The 20344-nt window shown below is 40.0% G+C and overlaps 1 protein-coding gene across 1 annotated transcript in view; it reads left to right on the forward strand.

The window, feature by feature from the left end:
• The first annotated feature begins 2832 nt into the window (after nt 1-2832).
• LOC124722130 (egalitarian protein homolog) overlaps nt 2833-20344 on the forward strand; it is a 70998-nt gene continuing 53486 nt past the window's right edge. Inside the window, exon 1 of the mRNA XM_047247334.1 lies at nt 2833-4440. Coding sequence (XP_047103290.1) covers nt 3091-4440 — 1350 coding nt within the window. The 5' untranslated portion in view covers nt 2833-3090. The remainder of the gene's footprint in view (nt 4441-20344) is intronic.

The raw sequence follows: 20344 nt of genomic DNA on the forward strand, positions 1-20344 counted from the left end.
AGCCTGTTTTAATCTTGGACAGCAGCACCACCCTATCAAAGGTGAGGAAAAGAGTGTGGATGGGCACCAAGGAGGAATCGACCTTTCTCATTACACAATGAATGGCAATGACATCCTGATCAGAGAGGTAAGATTGTATTTCAGCCTCGGTTAGACCATCAAGCAGCGTGGTGTAAATTACACCACGGGAAGAATTGAAAGTTCTTTGTGCCTCGACACAAACAGGGTAGCTGTGAAGAAGCACTGCAGTAAGTAATAGTTGTGCTTGACCATCAGAAGCCATCTCCAAAAGCAGAGTGCCATTCTGTAAACGAGAGCAGGATTTCATAGGGCCAGCAATGGAATCACCATCTTTCTGAATAATAAACGGACTGAGCGTGGCGAAGGACTGAGCGTGGCGAAGGACTGACCGTCATCAGTTTGTGATACCACAAACAACTGCGGTGTAGCAGGAAGAGTCTTTGAATCAGTAGCCTCATTACGTTTACGTTTCGTCGACGTTGATGGAGATCACGAGGAAATCCCCCATGATTGCCAGTGTCTCCAATGTCGTGCTCCTTCCAACTGGGAAGCCCCTACACAAGGGGGCGCACCCGTCTTTGGTGATTGTTCACACCTCAGGTCACGCATCCTTCACACCTGATGGAGGGACCAATGGGAAATTTGGGAAGGTTACAGCTCAGGCAATCATCCCTCCCTGGGCCTGGCCTGTACCAGGGGGTATGTGCGAACCCTACCTGTCGACCCGGGGCTGGGAATTATGCGTTACCCAGTCACCTTTTACACGTCAGACGCATGGGCTGGCCTACAGGAGCACACGGGGAGGAAGAAGAAAAAGAGGATCCTCAAACGCCGAAGTGGAGGAACGAGAGGAGAAGGGAAACCAAGAAAGAAAAAGGGGCCAAAAAGAAAGTTGAGGCTGTTCGCAGGTCAGCAATAGGATGCAGAACATTCCCGATAATACCCCAGACATGTTCCCCAAGGGAGGGGTAAAAGAATAGCAAGAGGATCGACATGCAGCACGGAAGGGGAAAAGTGCTGCAAAGGCTGGGGCCCCATGGTATTCAAGCACGAACCAGTGTCATGATGTTTTGGTTTATCAGTGTAGAGCTGGATGCCAGCTTTCCAACCCTGAACAACAGCTGAGAGGTGCATATGTTAATTCAGTCAGTCAACTAGCCAGCCGTTGCTCCTGCATGTTGAGTGAATTTTTTCAGTTCCAAGGTTTTCACTATCCTTGTTGAAAACAGTATCGCATGTCACCGTAATTGTGGGCAGGATCTGTGTAGCATTTCCTGGTCGCACCCACTGTCTAGTGCGAGTCGCTATTGTGACCGCTGACGCCTGTTTCGCCATTTCTGGGTGAAAGCAGCTATTCTCCAGCCTGGATATAATGGACAGGTCTTTCCTTAATCTTGCTAAGTGGGTGGTTGTTGTTGCCAACTGTGTTGGTTTCTACAGTAAGTGGTTACCAAAGGATGGTCGGTGGTTTTCTTGCCTTTGGAATCAGTACCCTACAGGAAGTACTATTACCATTAATAGGATATAGCCAATTGAAGTTCCTCCATTTTGCTTTGAAAGTGGATTGATCGAACGGTGTGAGTTTTAAAATAATTTTGGGAGGCAGATTTGGAGCACGCCAAATCAGGTTCTGCTGAGCGTCTTCGCAAGTGTGGGATGAGAGTCATGGACACTATGAACCAGAGCTGAGGTTTTGAGAGTGTTGTGTTGTGTTATGGAAAACTGAAATCATTGGCAAGTGTGTTTCCTGGGCACAGATTGAAGGGCTAAGTGGTTTTCCAGTTTTTATGACCAATGGTGTGACAGTGAGTGAGCGCTTGCTCGGCGGGCAGACGTTAGTTAGCTGGAAGCAGTGTTTGATAATGAGGCAAACTTGCTGAGGTCTTTTAGGAAGCAAATTCCGTTTGTTCCATTTGAGATTAGGTTTGTCGTATTTCTGTGTGTACCGTCCTCATTTTTTACTTTAGGCTGTGATACTGTGTTTCCTGTAGAGAAGATGGTAGAAATATATTGGTTGTGGACCAGTGACTGTTTGCGGAGCTCGTTTTCCAATCTAGCGATCGGAGTTGATAGATTTTTCAAGTTAGATGGATAGATAGGGGGCATATATGACTTGTGACAATTTTAACCCTGTCTCGCGAGTCAAGATGAGACTGGCGACCATTATTTAGACACGGTGCAGAGAATTAATCCGGTTCTTCCAACAAACGTTTCCCAGGAAGTCTACGGTGTAATACGTCGCACACACCTCGCAGCTCTAACAGTGCGTGGATTCTGTTTGCATCCACGAACAGGTGGTCCCCCGGTGCTACGGAAACACTGTGGACTATATGGAAGGAGGGTTTTACAAGTCAACAACATTAAAGATGAATTTGTGTCGCGTTAACACATCTGATTTGCGATGATTTATTGCATGCGTAGACACCTCTGCAGATATCTGCACAGACAGATTGATATATGTGGAACGATCATTTTACTTTAGAATATGATTTGTGTTCGACAATCATATACTACAATAAAATGACCGTATTTGGCATACGGTATATGGTACTGGTAGAAGCAATAATTAATAATACATAAAATGACGACTTCGATAAATCCTGTAAGACACAAAAGAACATGGATTTTACGTAAAACTGCTTACAAATTAATTTTTAAGCAAAATTCTTGACGGAGGCATTCCCAGTAGCATACGGTGCGCTGTAATTTTTCGCAAATGCTACATCTCTGAAAAATGTTTATCTTTGGCCACGTAGTGTATTTATTTTTGAGTTATATGTGTACTAATATAAGAGTGCAGTTTATCGTGGGCGTTACTTTTTTAAAAAAATTGTTTTGAGTGACGAAGCGACAGTATGATGTTCATACCCAACGTCCACCAGAAGAGACTTTAACTTGTTTAACGCAGTTAACCGTCACATGGGTGGCAGCTAGTGTGTTTTGTTACAAAATGTGTTGAGCTGTGAGTGAGAGTGTGTGTGTGTGAGCATTGGGGACAGACAGATTTTATTTTAGGTTTCTTTCATTTCTCTCTCTGACTTAAGTTTTGCCTCAACAATATTACTAGAAATGGACAGCACGGAATATGAATTAGTGAGGAATATGACATTGCTGTTTTTCTTTGAACGACTGATGGACAAGGGTGGCCCGCGTACGTTGCACGACCTAAGCTGTCAGTTTGGTGCAAAAGGATTCACCAAGGAAATGAGACAAATTGCAGGAGGCTCACAGTCTGGATTAAAAAAGTTTCTCTCCCAGTATCCAGCGCTTTTTTGTTTTGATGGTGACTATGTTTACGTAAATGGCTACAGCCCCCTCAGTGTGGAACAAGAAAGTGGAAACAATGCAGTGAAATACAGTAGTGGGAAACGAGATTATGCTCAAGAAGCTGTCGAATATTTTAGCCACAAGTTAATGCAATATGGTGCCGGTATTGATGTACCCATTAAAAGTTTGTTGGGTCACCGTTCCCAAGCTTCACCGGAGGTGAGACACATCTCAGGCCAAAACATAAGAGAGTTTAAAGAATTTTTGTTAAAATATCCAGATGCTTTTGTAGTGAAGGAAGATACGGTTATATTGAAAGAATATGAGGGAAAGGAACCACAGCCTTTCCGTGAATTTGAACTGATGAAAGTGGATCAAGAAGTAACATCTGGCTTGCTTGAATTTTTCACGAAGTGCATAGACTCCAGAGGTCCAATGTTGGTGGATCAACTTTTTAGTAAAGCAACTATAAGGTTTCCTCCTGAACATCTTTCATATATTTTCAAAACGCCACAAGACCTTCAGACCTTCTTAAAAATGCATTCTGATGTGTTTAATGTGCAGTCTAATCTTGTAACATTAGTGTTGCCTAAGAACTGTGTTAGTCAAAGTGATTCACTTCAAACAAGTCCAACACACCAACAACAGATCAGAAGCAGTAGTGCAGTCAACAATGGTCAGTGTGCCAAACCTCTTACTCAAGCGAACAATTCAGCAGTTTGTCAGTCTGTTAGTCAGCCTCTACAAAACCCCCAATATCAGTCCCTAAAGCAGCGTATTAATTCTTTAGTGATGAAGACATTAGCAGATAATACAGAGAAGGATCGCTCATATGCAGCAACTTCTTTAGTGAATGACAGTGGAAGTGCTGAAGTCTGGAAGGCAAAAATAATGCAGGCAACTAGAGTCGTCGTGAATGTGAAAGAATCTCTTCAGATTGTTGAAGATATTTTGTCGGCCGCAAAATCGGGAAAACCTGTTGCAGTGTCATTTGACTGTGAGGGAATAAATTTAGGTGTTAAAGGGCAGCTGACATTATTTCAAATTGGAACATTATCAGGCCAAGCATATTTGTTTGATTTAATTACGTGCCCCTCTTTGGTGTCAAATGGTGGCCTGCAGAGACTGTTGGAATCTGAGATTGTTACTAAGGTGAGTGTCATCATGCATCACATTTTTACTCTAATTTCAATGCAAATACACCATAAGATGCATTGCATACTTGTGTAATGGATCTTATTACTGCTCAGCCAGAATTTAAAAATGGTGGTAAGCCTATAGAGTGTTTCTTTTTCTTTTCTTTTTTACATAATCAGGGTGCTGCAGCGTTCATAGTAAAATATTAACAACACACCATCAGGCAGTAACTGTAATTTATTTATTACTTTGTATGTCAATTAATAGTTAAAGGTATGCCATTTATTAATGTGTAAGTCATCGTCCATTGCAGGGATTACTTTTTGAATATGACTCCTGTCAAATGATGCCCCCTTTGCACAACACATTCATCTAGGCAGCGTTGGAAGCTTTCCATAACTTGGCGTAACGTATTCCCTGGGACATTGCCGATGGCAGTTCTGATGAGATCCTTCAACTCAGGAATGGTGGCACAACGTGTTCAGAACACTTCTTGCTTCAGGTAGCCCCAAAGGAAAAAGTCTGCACAGGAAAGGTCAGGTGAGCGAGGTGGCCAGGAAATGTCACCAAAATGGGAAATAAGGCTACTCTTCCTGGAAATGTCTGTCGCAAGAAAGCCATGCAAATTCTGGCTGCATGTGAGGTTGCTCCATCTTTTTGAAACCATAATTGTTCCACATCAACGTCAACCATACATGATTGGGGACGAAGGGAGCCTTGCAGCATGTTTAGATAGCATTCACTGAGGGGGCATCATTTGACAGGAGTCATATTCAAAAAGTAATCCACGCAATGGACAATGACTTACATATCAGTAAATGGCATACCTTTAACTATTAATTGACATAAGAGGTAATAAATAAATTACAGTTACTGCCTGATGATGTGTTTTTTAATATCCTGCTGTGAACGCTGCCGCACCCTATATATGAAAATGTTACAAGTCCTGTATGAAGCAATAACACAAAAATTTTTGAAACCATAATTGTTCCACATCAACGTCAACCATACCTGACTGGGGAAGAAGGGAGTCTTGCAGCATGTTTAGATAGCATTCACTGATGGGGCATCATTTGACAGGAGTCATATTCAAAAAGTAATCCACGCAATGGACAATGACTTACACATTAGTAAATGGCATACCTTTAACTATTAATTGACATAAGAGGTAATAAATAAATTACAGTTACTGCCTGATGATGTGTTTTTAATATCCTACTATGAACGCTGCCGCACCCTATATATGAAAATGTTACAAGTCCTGTATGAAGCAGTAGCACAAAAATTGGAGTGGTATGCCTACAAGTGAACATTAACAAAATATTTTTTGGCCCTATGTAATGGCTGAAGACATTAATTACCTTGTATTGTGACGGGGAGAATAGCCAGACCTGGAGTTACTGAAGATAGCCAATAACCTCTCTGTGTGCCCCCAAAGATGAGTTTCTTATTAAATCCATATTTCTTAAGCAAGAAAATATATTTAAAAGTTCAGTGATGTCCTCTGCCATTCACTGCAGTCGTTATTTTCCTTAATTGTTTATAAAAGAGACGTGTATTAAGCTATCAGGTATCATTCAACTGGGAACTAATAACATGTGGGGTTCTACAAGGTTCCATCTTAGGACCCTTACTTTTTCTCGTGTATACCAATGACCTTTCATCAGTAACATTACCAGATGCCTAGTTTGTTTTGTTTGCTGATGGTACAAACACTGCAATAAATAGCAAATGAAGTGTAGTCTTAGAAAAATTGGCCAATAAAATATTTGTGTACATTAATCACTGGCTCCTAGCCAATTCTTTGTCACTAAACTGTGGCAAAAAAACACACTACATGCAGTTCAGAACTTGTAAGGTGTGTCCCACGAGTATATGCCCAACAAATGATGACAAGCAGATAGAAGAAGTGGACAGTGTTACATTCTTGGGATTACAGCTTGATAATAAATTCAACTGGGAGGAGCACACCACAGAAGTGCTGAAGCACCTTAACAAATCTCTGTTTGCAATGCGAATTGTGTCAGGCATAGGGGATATAAAAATGAAAAAGCAGGTATACTACACTTAATTTCACTCCATAATGTCATATGGGACTATTTTTTGGGGTAATTTATCAAGACAAGCTAAATTTTTCCAGGCACAAAAATGTGCAATAAGAGTTATATGTGGTGTGAACTCAACAACATCCTGCAGAGGCTTGTTTAGGGAACTAGGGATACTAACTACTGCTTCCCAATATATTTATTCCTTAATGAAATTTGTCATTAAAAATACATCACTTTTTCAAGCCAACAGCTAAGTTCATGGAATCAATACTAGAAATAAAAATAATCTTCACAAGGATTTAAAGTCACTTTTGTGTGTGTGTGTGTGTGTGTGTGTGTGTGTGTGTGTGTGTGTGTGTGTGTGTGTGTTTGTTTTTCTGCACCATTTCAGTGCAGTAATGTGTTCACTGTAAATAAGTATTGTAGTAGTTCTATTTTGTGTTAAAAAAAAACACTTTTTATTTTAATTTTAAATTCAGTACATTAATGCGGTCTTAGTAAATGAGTGTTGTAAAATGATTCTTTCACATAGTGTTCATTAAAAATAAATAAATGATGATCATTCCACTTGGGCCCTGTAGAAGGTACATTAGCTTATTTGCTTCAGTTGTAAGTATTATTGTTTTACTGACATGTTCTACATCAGGGATGACCTCCTCACTATGAATCAATTGGAATGAAAGTAAATCTAATCTAAAAAAACTGAATCACAGAGTTTGTTAGTCATTTTACGAAATTATGTGCTCGGGGGGGGGGGGGGGGGTGATATTGTAAACACAGAAGTACTGAAGCTGATGCTGCATTTCTTAATTGTGTGAAGCAATTAATAATATGCTTCGTCTATTTTTAGTTAACCAAGTTGGGTTCTTAAGGGCTAAGTGGCCATACCCAGGAGGAGTGGTCAGTACTCAGGGATGGAGAGGAATAGTCTAGAAGCAAAAAATCTAGTAGAACGTAGGCCCTAAAATGTATACCTTAAGAGCTACGAGCATTTGTTCAGCAGAAGAGAAGTGCTTCACACTAGCGGAGATGAACAAGTGCTCCTAGCTCGTAAAGTACGCATTTTAGGTTCAATGTGTATTAGACATTTTTCTCTTGGTTTGGAGAGTACTTCCTGCTCCCAAAATATGAAAATGAAAAGCAAAGACCTTGAAGTAGAAGAGATCTGTTTCATAGTATCAAAAATGAACAAGCACTTATAGCTCTTAAGGTATGTATTTTAGATCTCATGTTTACGAGACATTTTTGCTGCCAATCATGGTTCCTCTCATGTCGCTAAATATTGACCATTCCTCCTGGGAGCACCCTGTGTAAGTCATGTGAGGATTTCTTGAACATTAAAGCTGACCATATTATTTAGTGTCAAGAATTTTCACAGATCGAGACAAAATAATCACTGCCTTTATGAAATATGGTGGGACTGCTGTTGTTCATAGTATATGTAGTTAGTTTGGAAAATTGGCTATTCTTGTATGAACTTCCACAGTCTACATTTTCATTTTGTGAGGAAATGCAACATAGCTCAGAAACTGTGCCACCATACACTTGCTAGTTAACACATTGTGTTCCCTATATACACTCCTGGAAATTGAAATAAGAACACCGTGAATTCATTGTCCCAGGAAGGGGAAACTTTATTGACACATTCCTGGGGTCAGATACATCACATGATCACACTGACAGAACCACAGGCAACAGAGCATGCACAATGTCGGCACTAGTACAGTGTATATCCACCTTTCGCAGCAATGCAGGCTGCTATTCTCCCATGGAGACGATCGTAGAGATGCTGGATGTAGTCCTGTGGAACGGCTTGCCATGCCATTTCCACCTGGCGCCTCAGTTGGACCAGCGTTCGTGCTGGACGTGCAGACCGCGTGAGACGACGCTTCATCCAGTCCCAAACATGCTCAATGGGGGACAGATCCGGAGATCTTGCTGGCCAGGGTAGCTGACTTACACCTTCTAGAGCACGTTGGGTGGTACGGGATACATGCGGACGTGCATTGTCCTGTTGGAACAGCAAGTTCCCTTGCCGGCCTAGGAATGGTAGAACGATGGGTTCGATCACGGTTTGGATGTACCGTGCACTATTCAGTGTCCCCTCGACGATCACCAGTGGTGTACGGCCAGTGTAGGAGATCGCTCCCCACACCATGATGCCGGGTGTTGGCCCTGTGTGCCTCTGTCGTATGCAGTCCTGATTGTGGCACTCACCTGCACGGCGCCAAACACGCATACGACCATCATTGGCACCAAGGCAGAAGCGACTCTCATCGCTGAAGACGACACGTCTCCATTCGTCCCTCCATTCACGCCTGTCGCGACACCACTGGAGGCGGGCTGCACGATGTTGGGGCGTGAGCGGAAGACGGCCTAACGGTGTGCGGGACCGTAGCCCAGCTTCATGGAGACGGTTGCGAATGGTCCTCGCCGATACCCCAGGAGCAACAGTGTCCCTAATTTGCTGGGAAGTGGCGGTGCGGTCCCCTACGGCACTGCGTAGGATCCTACGGTCTTGGCGTGCATCCGTGCGTCGCTGCGGTCTGGTCCCAGGTCGACGGGCACATGCACCTTCCGCCGACCACTGGCGACAACATCGATGTACTGTGGAGACCTCACGCCCCACGTGTTGAGCAATTCGGCGGTACGTCCACCCGGCCTCCCGCATGCCCACTATACGCCCTCGCTCAAAGTCCGTCAACTGCACATACGGTTCACGTCCACGCTGTCGCAGCATGCTACCAGTGTTAAAGACTGCGATGGAGCTCCGTATGCCACGGCAAACTGGCTGACACTGACGGCGACGGTGCACAAATGCTGCGCAGCTAGCGCCATTCGACGGCCAACACCGCGGTTCCTGGTGTGTCCGCTGTGCCGTGCGTGTGATCATTGCTTGTACAGCCCTCTCGCAGTGTCCGGAGAAAGTATGGTGGGTCTGACACACCGGTGTCAATGTGTTCTTTTTTCCATTTCCAGGAGTGTAGAATTTAGAGTTGACAATGTGAAAGGGCAAAAAGAGCCAGTAGCATTTTGCTGTAGCTTCAGTGGAGGAGTACTCTTGAAATCTTACTGTGAGTTTTGAGTGATCATTTGGAACCATACAGGTTGGGTTGTTTTTATGAAACAAGCCAAGGGAAACTTTCCTTATTTATGAAAGGGACAAGAGGGCCATTTTACAGTTCTCTTGCAGTTTCTAATGCTACTTCAGTACTGGCTGTATTTTAAAGTTATGTAGGCCTGTGTGTTTTGAAGAGTGTTGTTGGCAACACTTGCAGTGAAGTATAATGAATTCAAGGGAGTCAACAGCTGGTTGTAATTCACCAGGGAAAGAGGAACAGGAAGATGATGTGAATATAACCACAGAATACACAAAATATTTGGAAAAAACTTTGTTAGCTCATATGTGAAACAGACAGTACCAATTTGTGTACTGTAAAAGGAAAGAGCCTTGTCTGACACTGGCCCTAGTCTGAAATTTAGCACAATTCATTATTTAACATGGTTTTAACACTAGAAATCAAGAAATTCCATCAGAGCTGTACATAATTCACAAAATACTGTATTGGAAGATGGTGAAAGAAAAGACTGGGATTGCGCGGTGTCTGTGTGTGTGTGTGTGTGTGTGTGTGTGTGTGTGTGTGCGCGCGCGCGCGCGCTCGCGCTCAAATGGCTCTGAGCACTATGGGACTTCACTACTTAAACCTAACTAACCTAGGACATCACACACATCCGTGCCTGAGGCAGGATTCGAAACTGCGACCGTAGTTTTCGCGCGGTTCCAGACTGTAGCGCCTAGAACCACTCAGCCACTCCAGCCGGCTGTGTGTGTTTGTATATTGAGTGTTATTGTAATATATGCAGAATATATATTCAGAGAGAAGGAACAGATTTCAAACATTTATACCTTCCAAACTACAAAAGGTAACACCATCATTCCAACATTCCTGGACAGACAACAGTTTGAAATCTGAACATTCCAGATAAACGTTCCAATCACAGCCACATTGGTGCTGTTGCTTTCTTCTTCATAGAAAAAACTGTGACAGGACTAATCTATCTAGACATACCTCAAAACTGGTTATTTCTTCAACTTGAAGATTATTCAGATGACTTCACCTTCATGCAAGGTGGTGCCCCACATCATTTCTCTAAGGACGTTGTATGTTACCTGAGTGACACCATTTCAGCATATGGGATTGGAAGAGGACAAGAAGAAGATGAACTTCATTGACAGTGGCCTCCCAGGTCTCCAGACCTTACACTTTATGACTTTATGTGGGGTTACATGAAAGGCCGTGTTTTAATCCCCCCCTGCCCAACACTCGTTAAAGTCTGTGACATCGCATTGTTGAAGCTATGAATTCGATAACGAGAGACCAGCTGCTTTGTGTGTGGCAAGAAATGTGCCACTATTTTGGTATGTGTTGTCTAAAACAAGGTGCGTACATCGAATGCATAAAAATTTGTACTTTTCTCTTTCCAGTAACATTGGAATTGTGTTTCTATATTTTGTAGTTTAGAAGCAATAAATGTTTGAAATATGTTCCTTCTTTTTGAATAGCCCTGTAGCTAGGGACAGTGCCAACACTGATTAAGCTTATCAAATACATTTTTTGCTTGCGTTTCCCCAACTTAATACCATACTTGAAACTTAACACTAGGAGCGGAAAAAATCTTGTTCCATAATAGCAGAAATCTAGTCAACTCAGTTAAAATTATAAAAATCACAAATGCTAAATTTGATAGTAAATTAATCATTCCTTTTCAGAATATCCAAACATAGTTAAATTAGTCCACTTTTGGTAAAGTAGTGATGTACTACTATTATAAATGCTGGTTAATGAATCACTCCAGCATCCAAAAAAATTATAATTCCGTTATTTCTGTTTTCATTCTCGCCACTTTCATGAATGATGATAGAATGATGAGGACAACACAAACACCCAGTCATCTCAAGGCGGGTGAAAATCCCTGACCCCACCAGGAATCGAATCCGGGACCCCATGCTTGAGAAGGGAGATGGAGTAATGACCAGGTTTCAGTGTTTACAGGAGTGACATATTTTCAAAACAAGACCATAAGTGTTGCAGTTATAAGTGATGACACAAAATATGACTCAGCACATGTTTTGCTAGCAATGTGCAAAATTCTTCAACTACAAAGAGGACAGAGAAGATGATCATTATTTCTTATGGTGCTCCTAGTCATTTCAAAAATCATTACCAGCTGTTTGAATTAAGTTGCTTGTGCCAACTGACTGGGTATACAATGCTACAGGTCACGGGAAGAGGTCTTTTGATGGTGTAGGAGGCCTGCTGAAGCACCATGCTACAAAAAAAATCTCTCTAGACCATATACAGCTGCGATTCAGAATGCTGAGGATTTTAGAAGAGTCGTGAAATATTACACTTCCACAGCCCTCATTCTTTTGTCCAAAGAGGAAATCGAAGAATTCCGTGAGCAGAAAAAAGAAGAATGGTCCAAACAAACTACTCCTTTGAAAGGAATTCAGGAAACACATTTTTGGACTCAAATTGATCGGCGAACTCATATTTGAAGCACTTTAAAGAGCAAGAAGAAGAAATTTTGTTCATTCGGCCAACACCTCAGAAACAGCAGGGTAGTATTCAGATTCACAACCTGAGAAGGGGGATGTTTGTGGCGTGTGTGTACGACTGTGACCGGTGGATTGCAGAGATTATAGACACCAGTTATGAGTTAAACGAAATTGTAGTGAACTTTATGCTACCACATAGACCAGCTGCTGGATATAGGTTTCCAGCTGAAGGACAGTAACAACGCCATCATTGCTCACTTCCTGTTCACAATGTTGTGAAAATCGTAAGTGCTCCAGTTCATATTGGTTCAACAGGAAGGCATCACTCTATATCAAAGGAAGATACCGAAGCAGTGGAATACATTTTTAGTTCATTGACTGGCTAATTTCAGTACAAAACAGAGTGCACAGAAGTTGTATAAATTGAAACCTTTAAGTCTTTGGACCTTTCACATACATTTTCGAACCTTTTAAAATGCTTGAAAAAAATGAGTCTCTCACTTATCTTTCATAACAAAAATTATGTTAAGCAAGGCTGGGTTTCGATTTTTATGAGCCTTTTACATGATAATGTGGTAATAAAACAGGTTGGCTGTAAAACCTGTTCAACCTAGAAGTGGAAGCTCTCCTTTTCAGGGAATGTAGAACTGTATGGTACTAATGGTACTAATCAACAGAAAAAGTTATCAAAATTTTATGGATTGGCATTTTTGGAAAAAAAAAGTTTTTCCATAAATTAAAAAAGTTCAGAATGCTGTAGTAAAAGAACTTTGACAGATAAGTCCAAATGGAGGATTTCTTTGTAATCATAAAGCAGTTATCTTTCAAATAAAAAACCCCCAACAAAATATATAGAACTGTTCCAGAGGAACAGAATTTTAAAATTTTTTCCAAAATTTGCATTTTCAAGATGGTATGTGCAGTGTCATATTTGGAGGTCTGTATCTTGGAGCAGAAATTTTTTTGGAGGGAAAAAAAAATCCATGTTCCTTACTTAGTCCATTTTAACATATGCTAAATTCAATAACATCTGAGACTATGAAGGTAAGATTTTTTCCTAGCGTGCCTGAATTGATATGGACTATGCCTAAGTGAGAATGTTGCAAAAAATTGTAAATGTTGTCAATTATGAAATCATTCCAATTCTTAATAAAGAATGTAACACAACAGTCACGGAAACTGGTGGTTTTGGGTGGCGATGAACTGAGCAAGAGACTCACCAGGCAAACCAGATGACTAAAATATAATATTATAACTAGAACAAAAACATAATATAAAAACTGGCATTGAAGGCTTCACTTAGAAAGTATGTAGAGGAAAGAATGCTTTGTATGATAATAGACCAGACACCAGTGACGTTATGATTAGTAGAAACACACTCCCATCATCACATGAATGCCAGTGTTTATCACTTGACAATGGCCAAAAGTTCATTTAATGTGAGCTAAATGATGTCTTATATCAACATGACTTACATATTGTTTAATTTCAGAATACTAGATTATATCTAAACAGCTCATTATTTTAATTTATAGCAATTAAACATCTAAGTCAAAAGTGTTGAGAACCTTGGCTCTGTTGTTGTTGTTGTTGTTGTTGTTAGTGTTCAGTTTTGAGTGAACACTACAAATGATACTTAACGTTTTCATGCATTTCAAAACTTACACTACACACAAGAGCCTCTGACATCAACTCCTAAATTAGGATATAGTCATCCACCACAATGCCTGAAAAATTTATTGACAATTACCTCTGTCATGGTTTAGGGTAACTCAGGGTATTCCTCGTCAACAAACAAATTTTTTGTCTCTCTCAACAGCTGAAGTTCTCACTGTTAAAGTGGAAGTATTAGCACTGAAATATGTGGAATTTTTCTTTTATTGGAAGGAGTTCTACCATGACATGACTCTGTGCCACAATTTATCCATTGTTGGCAAACAAATTGCTACATTAATATTAGATCCAATTCCTTCTGGTTCTGTCCCTATAGCATATTGGACAAGAAGGTTGAACTACAATTTTGGCAGCTCATTGTAATGCCAGAAACTTTTTAATCCACTTTTTTTTTACTATTGTTATTAATACTCCTGCTTAACTTTTTCCCTGATAAATTACATTTTTTATCATAAAGTGTGCTCTAAATTTAGAACTGTGTGTTGGAATTTGTGGCAGTTGCAGAAGTCCCACAATAATTACTTATTATTTGGACGTATGAAACAATATCATAAACTTCCAAACACCGTAAACTGCCGTGACACCGTGAAGCAGTACTCACAGATGGAGGTGAAGGGGTTCAAGCATTGGTTGTTCTCAGTCATAAGCAAACTTTAATAATGTTTGGCACATTCACTGCTACTTTTTGATCTGATGTAACTTTATTCTGAAAACATTTCATCACAAGGTGGTAAAGTAGATAAAACTTACTTCCTCTGGTGAATGCAGTAATTTTTTATATTAATTTTCTTCTTTCCTGCCACATCCTCCTGTACTGTTATTGTCACTACAAGTGGATAAGGACTGCAGTTGCTTCCTCTAGTGAATGCACTGCTTTTTTATATTAATTTTCTTCTTTCCTGCCACATCCTCATGTACTGTTATTGTCACTGCAAGTGGATAGGGACTGCAGTTGATGTTTTGTAAATATGTGAGTGAAACAGGTCAGTGACTGCTGGGCATGTCCTGATAGTGTTCCTCAATGTGAAACACTTATTACTTCACAATATGTAACTTAGAACCGGTGTTCGGTGCTGCAAACTTCGCTTATAGTTCTAATACATTTTGGCAATGATGCCTAAACAAGTGTGCACAGGGAATGTGCAGAAGGAAGTACCTAAAGTTCCTAACTTCTGTGAACTTGAGACTCCCATAACAGCAGAGAGATGAGTGTGACATGTCCCATATAGGAGTTGTGATGATGTATATTACATTTATACTGTACCATATTCTTCAAATGATGACTCTACTCTACATCGTAAACCTATTGAATGTGTGTAGAATAGGTATGTAGCCACTTGCATACGCATTATGATTAGCTAAGAGACATAGTGAGTAAGTGATAGAGCATGCATGTGCGACAAGCTCTTCTGCTGATGTTACACTACTGTGAGGTGCTACCTAAAAGTTCCTGGAATACCCTAACAAATAAATTTACACTTAACCTGGACATTACGTATCACCATGACCTTCAGTAGTAATCAAATGTTCAAATGTGTGTGAAATCTTATGGGACTTATCAATAGTAATCGACTTGGGGTGTATACACCACTTCCAGCTCTTTTTCCATGAACTGAAAGATCCTTGGGATGTATTTTTTGTGAGCCTGTTTAGTACCACTTGTGCAATTCTATTTGAATATCCTCAACTGTATGAAGTCTTCGGCTTTAACTCAAGTTTCATTCTGGGAAAGAAAAGTCACTCAGTGCCAGGTTGGGTGAATATCCCAGATAAGGAACAACTCTCATTTTGATAATCTTTTCATATTTTTGGGCCATAGCCATGTAACAATGTTTGAATGATATGAGACCATGTTCATTGCACATGTAACGACTGTACATCTACATCGATACTCCACAAGCCACCTTATGGTGTGTGGCAGAGGTTACCCCATACCACTGCTAGCCATTTCATTTCCTGTTCCATTCAAAAATACAATGAGGGAAAAATGACTGTCTATATGCCTCCATGTGAGCCGTAATTTCTTGTATCTTACCTTCGTGGTCTTTACGTGCAATGTATGTTGGAGGCAACAGTGTCATTCTGCAGCCAGCTTCAAATGCTGGTTCTCTAAATTCTCTCAGTAGCATTCTTTGAACAGGATGTCACCGTCCCTCCAGGTATTCTCATTTGAGTTTCCCAAAGCATCTCCGTAACACATATGTGTTGTTCGAAACTATCAGTAACAAATCTAGCAGTCCACCTCTGAATTGCTTCAATGTCTTCCTGTAATCCGATCTAGTACGGATCCCAAACACTCAAGCAATACTCAAGAATAAGTCACACTAGTGTCCTGTATGCGATCTCCTTTACAGACGAACCACACTTCCCTAGAATTCTCCCAGTAAACCGAAGTCGACCATTTGCCTTTCCTACCACATTCCTCACATGCTCGGTCCATTTCATATTGACTGCATCAAGCAGGACACTACTAATGCTGTATCAAAACAAGACGAGTTTGTTTTTCCTACTCTTCTGCATTACCTTACATCTTTCAATATTTAGAGCTAGATGCCATTCATCATACCAACTAGAAATTTTGTCCTAGTCATCTTGTATCCTTTTGCAGTTGTTTTGAACCTGCTGATGCTCATTCTATTGCTCTGTTGTCCTACAGCTGAAAACTACAGCTGAAAAATGTGTTCGCTAACTGTCTGTCATAAATTTCGGTAATTTTTTCCTTATCTACACAGTGAGACACATAGTTCAATAGATCTTGATAATTACTTCACTTAATAAAGTCTAATTGTACCCAATACTGTTGTACTTGATAATGGCTTAAGGCTGAAATCGTGATAGTAATATGAAATAAAGGAGTTTGTTTGGTCAAAAGACAGAAATATCATTCAAACAACTGTCATTTTGTTTTTCACTGGAAACTCCTTGGTGATCAGTTGCAACGTGTAACCTTGTTTTGTCATGGAGGACCAAGTGACCACCCTTGCGCCACTTTTGTTGGACAAAATCCCTGACATACCCTGTAACACAGCTCCACGACATTGCATACATCTTGGACGATCTGTCTACGATCTTCCAGCACCATGTTCTGAACAGTAGTGACATTTTCAGTATTAACGCCAGTTGACTGCTGTCCTGAAACAGAAGCATCATAAAACAAATGTTTTGCCATCTTGAATACATTTGGATCAGTCATAAGTTTGATTGTGGCTTAAAGTGTTTTCTCAAAATGCATGCCTCAGTATGTAGTGTTTATGTAGCAGTTAAACATGACCACCTAGCACAAAGCCACTTGAGCCACTAACTCTTGAAGAATTTATGTGGTACCACCTGATGACATTTCATCATATTAGCTAGACTTCACAACCTACACATACATACTGGGAACTTTTCAGTAGCACTTCTTATTTCTATAGGCCAAGGCAGGACAGTGGAAAAGGTTGTTACATAAAGGAATCTTACAATCTGCAGCAGAATGTGTATGTTTTTATGAAAAACTTCAGCTGATTAAAATTGTGCTTTGGACTGGGACTTCAACCTGGTCTCTTGCCTTCATGTGCATTACTCATATTAGGTTGTTATATGCTAACTCTGGCACCTGGTGAGCCACAAGATTCCTTCAAAAAGTAGTGTTGTAAGTGGGAGGGGGTAATTGAAACACTTTGTATTTTTTGTGCACTATCTCGCCCGTGATACCAGTACAACATGCTGTGTCTATTGAAAGTACAAGGTGAATCCAGCTGCAAGTTCAGAAACATTTTTGCTTACATCAATTCCTTTGCCACCTGACTGATATGCTGACTTGTTTCTAGAAGAAAAATATGGTTTACCGCAAACAGCATTAAATTAACAACTGTCTTGTACAAAAGTTGATTGTTAAAATGAGAGGTTCAGTTGTGTACCTACTTTAGCAACAGGATTTCTTTACATACATTACTTCAGTGTGCCATGTGTAACAGATTCCAGTTGCCAAATATGGCTAGTCAGTCTCTTGAACAAATGTAAGTTTCTTTGTGATAGAACTTACTCGTGTAATATGGAAAGTTAGTGTACGGACTGACTGTAGGGTATACCTTGTAAGCACTGTGGCATTATCAGTTTACATGAGAAATGTTACTGTGCACCTGGCGCACTTACTGGAAACTGGACATCAAATCCTAATTGAAGGTAAACTGCAAAAGCATGAGAGTTATGGAATATAGATGTAGATATTATTATCAGCAGTCTGGCATCACTGAAGTTGAACAAAGCCCCGTGGTTCAATGGAATCTATACAGGATTGTGTACAGAACTTTAACTGTAGCAAACCGTAGATCCCTCAAACAAAAAAACTTTGCTCAGTGGTTGGGAGAAAGCACAGGCCATACCCACCTGTGAGAAGAGGTATTATGTGTTGTAGAATCTTAAAACCTAAATTTTTGGAAATGTAAAATTCTGTTCTACACAAAAATTTAGTATCACATGACTACAATATCAATGAAAGACGCTTGGAATCAGTCCACTTGTTAAAATACCTTGGCGTAAAAATTTGTGACTATATGAAATGGAAGAACAACACAGGCACAGTCATTGGCAAAGCAGGTGGCACATTAGTTCATTGATAGAATACTGGGGAAGTACTGTCATTCTGCTAAGGAGATTGACTGCAGAACTCCAGCTTAGCCCATTATAAAATATTGCATAAGTGTGTGGCATCCATGCAAAATTGAACTAATGTGATATTGAATTAATACTAAGGGCCACATGAATGGTCACAGATTTGTTTGACTCATTTGAGAGCATAATGGAGATGCTGAAAAACCTGAAAACAGATGCTAACCATCCCATGAAATATTGCTTACAAAGTTCCAAGAGCTAGTATAAAGTGATGAATCTAAAAATTTACTACAGCCTCATATGTATTGCTCCTGTAGGAACCACATCGATTATATTAGACTACTTACAAGGTGCACAGTGGCATTTTAATACTTATTCTTCACATATGTTATTTGAAAATGGGTCGGGAAGATACTGTAACGCATGGTCAATGGGAAGTACCCTCTGCCATGCACTTCACATTGGTTAGCAGAGTGTAGAAGTAGATGCAGAATAATAACTTTGGTGTGATACAAGAGCCAAGATTCTGTTTTTAAAAAAGTCAACAACAGAAATATTACATGAACAGTGATAAAGATTATTAAGGTCTGTAGATTTGCACCATGGCCTAAAGCAAAATAATACGTAAACCAAGAAGGATATACAGAAATCTTTTGGCTGAAGAAAGTATGTTATGTAGCCTATATGTGTATCATCTTTTACAGATGTGTGTTTTGTCATAAGCGTACTCTTAAGCTATTATTGTGTGATCTTCAGTAGTAATTCAAGTTTCCTGTCTGTTAGCCCTTATAACAACATATATCTAGAAAAAAGGATGCTTACTAAAATAAAGAGAGAAGCAATATCAGAGAATAATAAAAATAGCTTGACCTTTGACCAAATTTGTAAAGAAATATTAAGAACAAGAATCTAACATTAATGTATTGGTAGGTGGCTTTACCACTGAAGAGTCCATAAATATATATTTGTAGAATCCATGAAAACAAATGCAATTCACGTAGTATGGAAATAAGACATATGGTTTTTAACACAGTTAAATATGTTGCTAAAAGTAATCTCCAGTTTCATTACCAATTGATGAGCACCTGTAACTGTCACGTGAAGAGCTGATACTGTTAAAGATTTTTCCTTGGTGGATGAACTGGAATGGGTCCTATCAGCTTTGTAAGAAAAATGGAGGAGCTACTTTGAGGAGGAGGACGAGGACGAGGGGTAGCTCTGCATTCAAAAGACTATATTAATTGCCAATACAGTAGTGTTCTGACACCACATGGATCTCTATTCCTACTGTAATGTGACATCTATGGTAAGAGGATAAAGCAACAGTTGATAGGTATCAAGCAGTTCCTGGTGGTGTGATTATTAAGCTGATTACTTAAAATTAAAGAAAAATTTCACTCCAAATCAAAATGAAAATTTCAAGTTTTTTGTCTCCATTGGATTTGTCTGTTCCTGTCGCATGTGTTTGAATGTTTTCAGTGGTCCCAACATGGTTTCCTTTCAGGCAAGATTTGTTGCAAGTAGTGTGTCACTGGGGGTGACTAAACTGGTTGGGGAAGCATTTGAATACTCTCTTATTGCCAGAGTGTCCTTCATTGCTAACACAGTGTTGTTCTGTATATTGTCCTGATGAAAGAGTCTTTCTGGATTTGTGGGTGGATGTATATGAGCTGTTTACCCAACTGTTGAAGTACTTTGACATGAAACTCCACAGTTACTCATAGAATGCAGGCTATTTATTTCGTCAGTGCAAACACCTTGAGGATCAGTCCTTTATAGTAAAAAAAGTGCCAAGGAGTCTTCTTTATTAGAGTTTCAAATATTCTTTACACTCAGTTTAAGTGGAGCAAACAATACAGGCTAGGGCACGTACATTTCATACGTATGATCCTTACCAAGACAGATGAAAATTGATTGTGCAGATAGAATCGTGTAAAGGAATGCTAAATAAAATTAAAAAACTAGTTTCTTGTGAAGAAATGGAAGAAAAACTAAGTATGATTACAAATTAGTTTTTGGTTTCAAGCACTGAAAATAAATTTGT

This window comes from Schistocerca piceifrons, chromosome X (assembly GCF_021461385.2).
Source record: "Schistocerca piceifrons isolate TAMUIC-IGC-003096 chromosome X, iqSchPice1.1, whole genome shotgun sequence".
In the NCBI taxonomy this organism is placed as follows: domain Eukaryota; kingdom Metazoa; phylum Arthropoda; class Insecta; order Orthoptera; family Acrididae; genus Schistocerca; species Schistocerca piceifrons.